The 12,414-nt window shown below is 32.7% G+C and overlaps 1 protein-coding gene across 2 annotated transcripts in view; it reads right to left on the reverse strand.

Annotated features, from left to right (window-relative positions):
* The window catches only part of DYNC2H1 (dynein cytoplasmic 2 heavy chain 1), a 321,263-nt gene that overhangs the window by 105,723 nt on the left and 203,126 nt on the right, over positions 1–12,414 (reverse strand). For both annotated transcript variants that reach the window (XM_063092854.1, XM_063092855.1), the window contains one exon: positions 1,706–1,822. In XM_063092854.1, the coding sequence (XP_062948924.1) occupies positions 1,706–1,822 (117 nt within the window). The remainder of the gene's footprint in view (positions 1–1,705; positions 1,823–12,414) is intronic.

Raw genomic sequence — 12,414 nt, forward strand, 5'->3', positions numbered from 1 at the left:
CTGACAAAGGATTAATATCCAGAATATATAAGGAACTCAAACAACTTTACAAGAAGAAAACAAGCAACCCAATTAAAAAATGGGCAAAAGAGCTAAGTAGGCATTTCTCTAAGGAAGATATCCAAATGGCCAACAGACATATGAAAAAATGCTCAACATCACTCAGCATCCGGGAAATGCAAATCAAAACCACACTGAGATACCATCTAACCCCAGTTAGGATGGCTAAAATCCAAAAGACTATGAACGATAAATGCTGGCGAGGCTGCGGAGAAAAGGGAACTCTCATACATTGTTGGTGGGACTGCAAAATGGTGCAGCCTCTATGGAAAAGGGTATGGAGGTTCCTCAAACAATTGCAGATAGATCTACCATACGACCCAGCTATCCCACTGTTGGGAATATACCCAGAGGAATGGAAATCATCAAGTCGAAGGTATACCTGTACCCCAATGTTTATCACAGCACTCTTTACAATAGCCAAGAGTTGGAACCAGCCCAAATGTCCATCATCAGATGAGTGGATACGGAAAATGTGGTACATCTACACAATGGAATACTACTCAGCTATAAAAACGAATGAAATACTGCCATTTGCAACAACATGGATGGACCTTGAGAGAATTATATTAAGTGAAACAAGTCAGGCACAGAAAGAGAAATACCACATGTTCTCACTTATTGGTGGGAGCTAAAAATTAATATATAAATTCACACACACACACACACACACACAAAACCGGGGGGGGGGGAGAAGATATAACAACCACAATTACTTGAAGTTGATACGACAAGCAAACAGAAAGGACATTGTTGGGGGGGAGGGGGGAGGGAGGGAGGTTTTGGTGATGGGGAGCAATAATCAGCCACAATGTATATCGACAAAATAAAATTTAAAATAAATAAATAAATAAAAAATAAAATAAAATAAAATACGCTATTAAATTACAAAAAAAAAGAAGCTTCATCAAAAAAAAAATAAAATAAAATAAAATAAAAATTAAAATTAAAAAAACAAAAAAACAAAAAAAAAACACAGAAGCCTTGCGATGTAAAGCAAGATTTCTAACAATAGCAAACAACTACCAATCGATAGCAGATCCATTTTAGAGAGCTCGCTCATGGACAATATTGATATATAACTTGGTCCGTCCTCCTGTGAGATAAACAGGCACCTTGATTCTCTGTGAGAAAAACCACATGCAAGAGCCAAGGTAATGTTTTGAAACAATTAATTTGATTATTATCCAGAGTTAATGGATTGGCTCAATATATTCACACAAAACCATCAGGAGAATTGGTCTAGCAGTTTCTTTGTAGCTGCCATCAAAATATATAACAAAATTCAGGAGCTTTAAATTATTACTTTTTACAACATTCTACATCATTTGCATTATAAACAGTGACTATTTGAAAGCTAAAATAAATAAATAAATAAATAAATAAATAAATAAATAAATAAATAAATAAATAAATAAATATAAGCAAAGATTGATTTAACAAAGAGTGGGTAAAAAATACTAACTTCAATATTTATTGATATAAAGAAAGGAGATCAAAGGCCATGACTTCATACTTAGTACTTTGTGCAATGTGATAACTTGTACGGATCAGGTGTAAGTGGGGAACATAGGTTTAGGATGCTGGAAAAAATAAAAGGGAGAAAAAAGAAAAAAAAAAATCAAAAGAATATTTTACTACTAACCTGGTTTAGTTTCTTCCATAGATTGAGGACAGGAGAAAGTTCATTAGACCAGATTTCTCTATCAAATTTGCAACCAGCTGTTACTGATCTGCCCAAGATCCTCAACTGTGAAATAACCTGAATGAAGAAAATAATAAGCAGCAATAAATGAAAGTGTCAGTTAAACAGGGTACAAAAACAGACATTTCATAAAAATAAAAACCAACTATATTGTAAACAGATTTTAATCCTATCATCTCTGTTCATTTGTCTTCATATTTTACTGATTTAAGTATTTTAAAAATAAAAGAACTTAAAATTGAGGGAAACCACCATAAGAATTATATATTGCAATGGCTCTTATTTGAAAAGTGCTTTTTACCCAGAAAGCTCTAAGTGCCCATCATTAATAACCCCTTGGTGTCTCTGTTCACTTCTGAAATCTAGAATATTTGTCAGTTTGACTTAAATTTCAAAATTTCATAAATTAGTTTCTTTAAAAATATGAAATGACAGGAAAAATAGTAAATAGAATAGCAAACACCATATAAAACGTTAAAGCAATTTTATGTAATTACTCATTGGGAAAAAATTATTCATAAATGTAAGTTTTAATGCACGATATTAATTTTAAGTTGTCATTTCAATGTTTCCTCTACTCATAAGGTTTCAATAAAAGTATAGGTCAATTAATTAAAATGAAACAAGATAAATAATTATTCCCTTATCAGGACTTTCACTTCTATAACTTCCATATTATCGGCTTCTTTATTATCATTCTCATCAAAATCAGTTCACTCATTTTCTTTTCTAAAATAGTGTTTATTGGCTCCCACTTTAAGAACATTAATTAGCCTTCTTAATAATTTGCTAAGAATGATCCACAGTATTACCAAGCATGCTAAATATTGGATCACAGATATTGTGTGTGTATAAAGTCAGTGAGGTATCCATTCATTGTTCTTTACTTCAACTAGACATTAAAATTGTGCTTTCTCATTGATTATCTAACATAAACAAAATAAATCCTAAAAACAAGTATATGTTTTCCTAAGCCAGTATTTTAAACCTCAACATTTGCACTATGTTGACTACTTTTCTGTTTTTACTTTTTGAGAGATGTGAGTTGTTTTTCCCTTTTAACATATTGGGCTATATTTCCTATTTTGTTAGGTTCTGATATTAAAAGTTTGCAATAAAATAAGGGCCATAAATCATTCAGAATGAATGTACTATTTAATTGTCAAACATCCACAATCATGCTGTTAAACTTGTTACTTTTAGCTTTTGATTGATTCTCTAATCTTAAAAAATTGTAGTGATTTAGGGTTTGATTTTGTTTGTTTTTCTGATAAATTATTTTCATTTGCTCTAGCTGAACCCTACAAGAGCACCTAATTTATCAGCTTTGCTAGACTACAAAACATCACTGGTTGGTAGTCAGAAGCGCTATTTTAACTCTGGTGACATTTGCTATCACTTATTTGTGTTTTAAATTTGTCAAACATGACAGAAAACAAATAAGAATGCAGAGATGTCTAAAGAAAAAGTGCAAATTATTTTATGCATGATGTTAAAAAAAATTATTTTAAGAATAAAATTTGTAGCAGCGAAAAAAGGTCATGTTTTCTATCCTAGAAAAACAACATGTGAGGCTTGCTTTTTAAAATAACACTATCATAATATATTGTAATTTTTAATAAACAGAACAAGAAAGTCTAAATATATAATATTTTTATTAACGAGGACAGGGCTGTAACTTATAACAATGGACCATTTTTTGTTTTACAAAATCTAACATACATATTTATCATTCTATCAAGCACAAATAATAAAATTTCATTCTATTATTTATGTTTTAAATGAGTTAAAATTACTTTTTTCAATAATACTGCTTTAAAATGGTTCCAAACAGAGCAAAATTTCACCCCATAACACTATATTTACATCAATTCTTCCATGTTCTACTCATACTTAACAGCTTGCATAACGCCACTGGCATACTTTGGGAGATCTGTAAGAATTGTAAGGAAGCCACAGAAGATTTTGTCATTCCTGTTTCACCTGTTCTCATTTCAAAGACCAATGAGAGACATTTCAGGAATACCTCTGCTTCTCCTGAGCAACTGGTGTGTTTTTATTTTAAGACACTAAATCTTATACATAATTGTGTTTTCCTTTTTCCTTTAGATATTGTGAAGCACACAGAATAATTTTTGACCTAACAATACCATCTTCATAGAACCTCAGAGCACATGCTCTTTTGTTTGTTTTGGCATAAACTGTTTCCCTAGTTTTATTTTATTTTTTTCCCATCTTAATTTCCTCTTTCACTGATTTTTTTCAACTACTGATTTTACCCTAGTAGATTATTCATATTTTTCTTAGTCACCTTCAGTAAATCCTTTTTGGAGTGAGAAGGAATAAGACACACATTCCTATTTTATAGATGAGAAAATGGATCATCAAAGAAATTAAGTCACATTTTTGTTGGAGGGAATATAGCAAACTAGATGTCTGGAGAAATTTTTATAACAAAGAACATTTCAAAATTACAAGTAAGCAACATCATCACCAACAAAAAGCCTTCTTAAAATTCATGACTGAAGTGCCAAAGAAATTAAGGGAAGTTATTAAAGGTTAAAGTCAAAGAGGAAAAAAAACTAAGATGTAAGATAATAAGTTAGATTTTTAAAACATGTGGGAAAAATGGGAAGGTTTAAAATATACTTAATCAGAGTTTCATAGGAAGAGTTGGTAAAATGAGGCAGAGGCAACATTTAAAAAGAAACTTTCTTTGAATTTTCTAGAACTATTGAAAGACAGTATTCCTCATCTTCAGAAAATTCAAAGAATCCTAGCCAGGACAAATGAAATCACCTAGTACAGCACAATGAAATTTCAGAACTCTAAAGTAAAAGAGATCTTAGATGAAGCTAAAGTGAAATGATACAATATCATTAAGAAAAAACTGTCAGCTACTTCCCAACTGCAACAATGAAAGACAAAACATGTTGAGAAAAAGACAAGAATTATTATATTATATATTAATTATATTATATAAATTATTATTATCTAGAATTATTATAAACTTAGCAAAATGGTTTTTTGAGAAAAAAATGAAATAAGGATGTTTGGAGACAAAATTAATTGTATACTATTAACAGATCTTTACTATTTAAAACATGTACATTAGGGATAAAACAATCACCAGAAAAAGAAGGTCTAATGGGTAAAAAGGAATGGTAAGCAAAGGAAATACTCAAGAAGTTTGTAAATCTAACAAAGTTGGATCCCAAAACATAGCAGATATAAAACATTGTAAAGTAATCATATATAAGTTGGGATGGAGTGACCAGAGTTAAAGTTTTCTAAATCCTATCATTTAGAAGGAAGGGATGTGAAAATTTAGAATAAGCATCAAAGAAAAAGAATTATAGTGCAAATTTTTCAAAATAGAAAAAAAATTTAATAAAATAGAGAAAATGAATCTAAAAGAATGCAAAGGAGGAGAGGGTAGAAGGATCTCACCTACAAAAAAAGCTAACACTAATAAAGTGAGACAAAGGAAAATATCTAGAGGTTTATCTTTCTATGTTGATACATGCAGGATAAAGGGGGGAGGGAAAACTTTCATGTTTCTCAATAAAAATATTTATGCCAGTCACACACAAGATCAAGTTGTAATTTATGCTAGTGATCTGTGAGATGAGATTTCACTGAAGATCAACAGTGAAATGTACAGGCACTCTACCATATTAAAAACTCACATCATCATTTTTTTTCAGGGCAATATGATATTAAAAGCCTGAAAATAAATCTCAGGATATCTGCCGGCCTGTGCAATTTTAACATAAGTAAATTAAGAATGAACCTCTCCTCAAAGGATGTTTAAATTCATACTAACACTAGCGAATATACCAGTTTTCTAACTTGAGATATATTATTGGTGGTACTAGGCTGAACACTTCATTATAAATCATATACATTAGTGTTTTATATATAACTATGGTAAATCCTAAATTATATAAAATATTAGCTCTGCCTTGAGGAGATATAATTAGGATGCTTTATTGCACTTTGAATAATTAGTGTCTCTAATAATACTACTTAAAGTAAAATTACACTTTTGTTATTTGTGGAAGTACAAATAAGAGACACAGAATATATAAATACACTATATTGTATATGTATACAACCAAACACACACACCTATAAGACCTCATCTCTTTCATAGATTTATTCTTTTTTTTATTTTTTTTATTTTTTTTTAATTTTATTTTGTCGATATACATTGTAGCTGATTATTGCTCCCCATCACCAAAACCTCCCTCCCTTCTCCCTCCCCCCCTCCCCCCCAACAATGTCCTTTCTGTTTGCTTGTTGTATCAACTTCAAATAATTGTGGTTGTTATATCTTCTTCCTCCCCCCCCCCGGTTTGTGTGTGTGTGTGTGTATGTGTGTGTGTGAATTTATATATTAATTTTTAGCTCCCTCCAATAAGTGAGAACATGTGGTATTTCTCTTTCTGTGCCTGACTTGTTTCACTTAATATAATTCTCTCAAGGTCCATCCATGTTGTTGCAAATGGCAGTCCATACTACCCAAAGTGATATACAAATTCAATGCAATCCCCATCAAAATTCCAAAAACATTTTTCTCAGAAATGGAAAAAACTATTCAGACATTTATATGGAACAATAAAAGACCACGAATAGCCAAAGCAATGCTCAGCAAAAAAAATAAAGCTGGAGGCATAACACTACCTGACTTTAAGCTATACTACAAAGCTATAATAACCAAAACAGTATGGTACTGGCATAAAAACAGACACACTGACCAATGGAATAGAATAGAGAATCCAGAAATCAACCCACACACTTACTGCCATCTGATCTTTGACAAAGGCACCAAGCCTATTCACTGGGGAAGGGACTGCCTGTTCAGCAAGTGGTGCTGGGATAACTGGATATTGATATGCAGGAGAATGAAACTAGATCCATACCTCTCACTGTATACTAAAATCAACTCAAAATGGATTAAGGATTTAAATATACACCCTGAGACAATAAAACTTCTTAAAGAAAACATAGGAGAAACACTTCAGGAAATAGGACTGGGCACAGACTTCATGAATACGACCCCAAAAGCACGGGCAACCAAAGGAAAAATAAACAAATGGGATTATATCAAACTAAAAAGCTTCTGCACAGCAAAAGAAACCATTAAAAGAGTTAAAAGACAACCAACAGAGTGGGAGAAAATATTTGCAAAATATACATCTGACAAAGGATTAATATCCAGAATATATAAGGAACTCAAACAACTTTACAAGAAGAAAACAAGCAACCCAATTAAAAAATGGGCAAAAGAGCTAAGTAGGCATTTCTCTAAGGAAGATATCCAAATGGCCAACAGACATATGAAAAAATGCTCAACATCACTCAGCATCCGGGAAATGCAAATCAAAACCACATTCAGATACCATCTAACCCCAGTTAGGATGGCTAAAATCCAAAAGACTATGAACGATAAATGCTGGCGAGGCTGCGGAGAAAAAGGAACTCTCATACATTGTTGGTGGGACTGCAAAATGGTGCAGCCTCTATGGAAAATGGTATGGAGGTTCCTTAAACAATTGCAAATAGATCTACCATACGACCCAGCCATCCCACTGTTGGGAATATACCCAGAGGAATGGAAATCATCAAGTCGGTATACCTGTTCCCCAATGTTCATCGCAGCACTCTTTACAATAGCCAAGAGTTGGAACCAGCCCAAATGCCCATCATCAGATGAGTGGATACGGAAAATGTGGTACATCTACACAATGGAATACTACTCAGCTATAAAAATGAATAGATTTATTCTTTTAAAAAATATTTAGTATACACCACATTTGAAAACAGTCTGGCAGTTAGTTAAAAAATTACACTGTTTGAGGAAGGCATCCTAGGAACTGGTTTTAATTCTTTTTGACAAACTGTGAAATTCACTAGCATCCTGCCTCAAGACAGCTTGCAGCCCACTCTGAATTTTGGACTCTGCAACATCAACTGGATTTCTTGGACTTCTTCCCTGCCAGACAGCCCTACAAAAACTTCCAGGCTGCCAGCTGCTGTAATGTGCTGCAGTGTGAGTGGGCCAATTCCTTCATTTACATTTCAAAAAATTCTGGAGAACTGAGGGAGGGGGAGAAACGGGCGGGATCCTGGGCATAAGTGAGCCCTACTCTGCCCATGCAGAGGGGTTTAAGGGGATCCTGACTGTTCCTTAGGAGAATTATATTGGGGCTCTTCTAACTAGCACTGTTTTGGGCAACAGTGGCCTAGAATTCCACCCTATCGAGACACTGCTATATTCTCAATATATCCTAACTCTTTAACCTCCATGTTATTCCAATAAATATTTGCGTAGTTACCATTGGGCTAACATTGTCAAAGATGGCAATGGAAATATGTTGAGGCTGGCAACAGGCTCAGCCATTGAGATTTACATTTGAAAGGGCTCAGATTCTGAAAGAAGGGGGGCTGGGGGGAGTAGTTTCGACAGTAAATACACACCATTCTTGTATTTGCCCAGTTGTATAGGCTGAACTGGAAACCAGAATCTGTGGGCTAGCAGTCTGCCGAACCTCTTAAGTTACAGGCAAAGATCTCTTAAGCCTTTAGGAATGCATACCCAAATGACTGTGCCAATTACATTCTTAACAGAATTGTGTTGACCTTTTCTCTGCACCTGTTAACTACCCCTCTTAATAAATTTAATAGCCCTTTTAATAAATTTATATTTTTTAAAAACATTAAACATATACCTGTCATATGATTCAGCCATTCCACTACTAGGCATTTGCTCAAGGGAAATGAAAGCATATGTTCACCGATTAAAAAATGGGCAAAGAACCTAAATAGGCATTTCTCAAAGGAAGACATACAAATGGCCAACAGACACATGAAAAAATGCTCAACATCACTAAGCATTAGGGAAATGCAAATCAAAACCAAATTGAGATATCATCTCACCCCAGTTAGACTGGCCATTATTAAAAAGACAGAATAACAAATGCTGGCAAGAATGCAGAGAAAGGGAAACCCTCCTACACTGTTGCTGGGACCATAAATTAGTGCAGCCATTATGAAAACAGTATGCAGTTTCCTCAACTACAGATAGAACTGCAATATGACCCAGCAATCCCACTGCTGGGTATATATCCAAAGGAATGGAAATCATGACACTGAAGGGATACCTACACTCCTATGTTTATCACTGCTGTATTTACAATAGCCAAGAGTTGGAACCAACCTAAATGTCCATCATCAGATGACAGGATAAGGAAAATGTGGTATATTTTATACAATGGAATACTACTCTGTCATAAAAAAGAATGAAATACTTTTTAAATTCACAGCAACATGGATGAACTTAGAGAAAATTATGCTAAGTGACATAATCCAGGCACAGAAAGAGAAATACCACATGTCCTCACTCATAAACGGGAGCTAATAAATAAATAAATGAATAAATAAGAAAGAAAGAAGGATATAACCACAATAATACGTTGAATTTTCAAAAGATTAGAACAGAACTGAGGCCACCAGAGGTGGGAAAGAAGCAGGGGGAGAAGGGTTAGCAAGAAATTGGTAAAGGGCCACAAAAAATTATTATATAATGTTGAATATACTAATTCTGATTTGAGCATCACATATTGTACATGGGTATAGATATTCAATACTGTATCCCACAGATATGTATAATCAATCATGTTTCTTCAAACAAAACATAAAATGTTCAAATGTTTGTAGCAGCTTAATTTTAGGAGCCCCAAACTGGAAACAATCTAAATGTCTTCCAATGAGTGAATGAACAAACTGTGATATGGCATACAATGGAATACTACTTAACAATAAAAAGAAACTCCTGATACATATAACAACATAGATGAATCTTTTAATAATTATGCTGAGTAAGAAGCCATACAAAAAAGATACTTAACTGTATTATCCTCTAATATAAAACTCTAGAAAATGCAACTAACCTACTCTAATAAAAAGGAAATCAGTGGTTGCCTATAGATAGGGGAAAGGAGATAGGAGGAAAGGATTATGAAGTACCAAGAAAAAACCTTTGGGGGTGATGGGAATGCTCACTATGTCAATGCAGTGATGGACTCAAGTGTACACATATGTCAAAACTTATATTATACACTGTAAATAGGTGTTGTTTACTGAATGTCGATTAATCTCAATAAAGCTGTAAAAAGCAAAAAAAAAGATAATTATTAAAACAATGTTAAGTAGGTTCAGGCTCAGTTTTTTGAAACAATACTTTTGGAAAGTATACTTCACATTACATCATATCAGGAGGCTGATAGTGTCTGAATGTCTTATCTTTATGATGCGAAGATTGATTACTGGGTACAGAAGTGACAGCTTATCTCTCTCACAAATTTCTCCATCAGTCTTCCATCTAGCTCACCTTTAATAATAATCACCTGAACCAATTACTTTATTAGGGTTTGTAAAATAGGGATTTTTCAAATTTCATCATTCTTTCCATATTTATTAGAAATATTCCCATATTCTTCCATAAATATTCCATATTCTTCCAATAAAGAGCTTTCTTCTATCAACTTTTCTTTCATTACCATAAAATATAATTCACAAAAGAAAAGTACTTAATTCTTTCCCTTTAATTGCCATTTTCAAAGTAAAAGACATTTTTTATTTCTTGCTAAATGATAACCTGTAAAGTAAAAATTGAGTTAACAATATTAGTAAATTTATTATTTCCATATAAACATTCAAAAGGAATAAATATAAAATCATTTATTTTAAATTTATAAATATAAAATCATTTATAAATATAAAATCATGTGTATATTACAAAATTAAATAGACTGATAATATCCTTCAATCTACCTGCTTTAGTCTTGAATGGTCTTAGAACTCAAAATGTGAAAAGTATTCAAACTCAGATTTGCCCACAATTAGCAGTCAGATTATTATATTGTGTATATAAGTACATACACTTATCTTTTTGCTGATGGTGCTATTAGCAAAGTTGTAGCTAATAAATATGCAGCTAATAAAGCTCCTGAAATATGGGTTAATATATTCAAATAGAAGGACATCAGACAGAAAAAAGTAACTCAAGCTTCCTCATTTTAAAAAATGAATTTACCAGGAACTTTTGACTTCCCTAATAACTGATGAAAAACCATTTGAGTCAAGATAACTGCAGCTGCTGAATATGAGTAACCACAGCTGCTGGGTTCATAAAAGCCATTAAAAGCAATGTTGCTAAAATTATTATGTCAGCAATTAATCATCAAATCTTTGGCAACAGAAAAACCATCATTACATTCTAAGAATAAATATAACATATTTTAAGGATTTTGCCATGAAATTGCTATTGAGTCTATAAAAATAATAAAGATCTGGAACTTCAAAGCCTGATTAAGAAAAAATAAGTGAAAATGTGGCTAGCACTTAAAGAAAAATACATAACTCTTACAGAAAAAAACACACATATAACTTTTATAGAAATAAAGCTAATCAAAATTTGACCAAGAACAATTGCCTCTCAGAATGTGCTACCATTTTTGTGTAACAGCATTAGCTTACTGTACCTGCTTTCTAACTCTTTAAGTCTTACTCCCCCGTTGTCTATTCTCTATAAGCCATATGCTGTCATAGTGATCTAGTTATTTCCATGGCTCTCAAGGCTCAATGTAATCTAATCCACCTCCACCCAAGCTACAGCTCCTGCCTCATATTCCACCACTCTCCCTCTTGCTTACTGTGCTTCAGCCAAATGTGCCTCATTGCTGTCTTTCCAACTGAAAAAGCAGTAATCACCCATAAACATTTGTAAAAATGTTATGTCTTATTAGTAATCACTATTGCTAATTAAGACCACAATGAGATACCATTTTAACCTACCAGACTGGCAAAAATAAAGGCATCTAAAAATACCAAGTACTAGTGGGATTAAAAGAATGTAGACATTACATACTGCTGGTATGAGAGTAAATTAGTACCATCACTAAAAACAATTTGGCACACAATTCTATTAATAAGTATGTACTCTGGAGAAACTCTTGCACGTATATATGCACCAGGAGACATATCCACAAATGTTCATAATAACACTGCTTCAAAAGCCAAAATAGCTGGAGTAATCCAAATGTCCATCAATAGGGAAACGGATAAACAAATTGGGTTTTATGTACAGAATGAAATATTACACAGCAATAAAAGAGAATGAAACTACAGCCAAACACACACCACAAATGAATCTTAGAAAAAGATGATGTAAAAAAGTAAATCCTAGAATACCACATGCAATACACTCTTTTATAAAGCTCAAAAGATAAGCAAAACAAAACAACATACTTTTAGGCACAGATGTGTGTGTGTGAGAGAGAATACATGTAATACAAATACTGAAAAAGTATAAAACTATAAAAAAAAGTTTTAAATAAAACTGGACGGTGGTTCCTTCTGTGGAAAGACAGTGTTAGGATAGAAGAGAATCACATAAGTTGATGTGAGTCACTGGTACAGTAACATCTGTTCTTGGGTTAAGTTATTAGTTCATGGATTTCATTATGTCATCATGCTGTTAATGTTTTAATTTTACATATTAATATATTAATGTTACATATATTCTTTTATAAATGTATTACATGTTGGATTTTGAAAAGATAGTAAATATTCAAAATCAGAAG

This window comes from Cynocephalus volans, chromosome 4, assembly GCF_027409185.1.
Source record: "Cynocephalus volans isolate mCynVol1 chromosome 4, mCynVol1.pri, whole genome shotgun sequence".
NCBI lineage: Eukaryota > Metazoa > Chordata > Mammalia > Dermoptera > Cynocephalidae > Cynocephalus > Cynocephalus volans.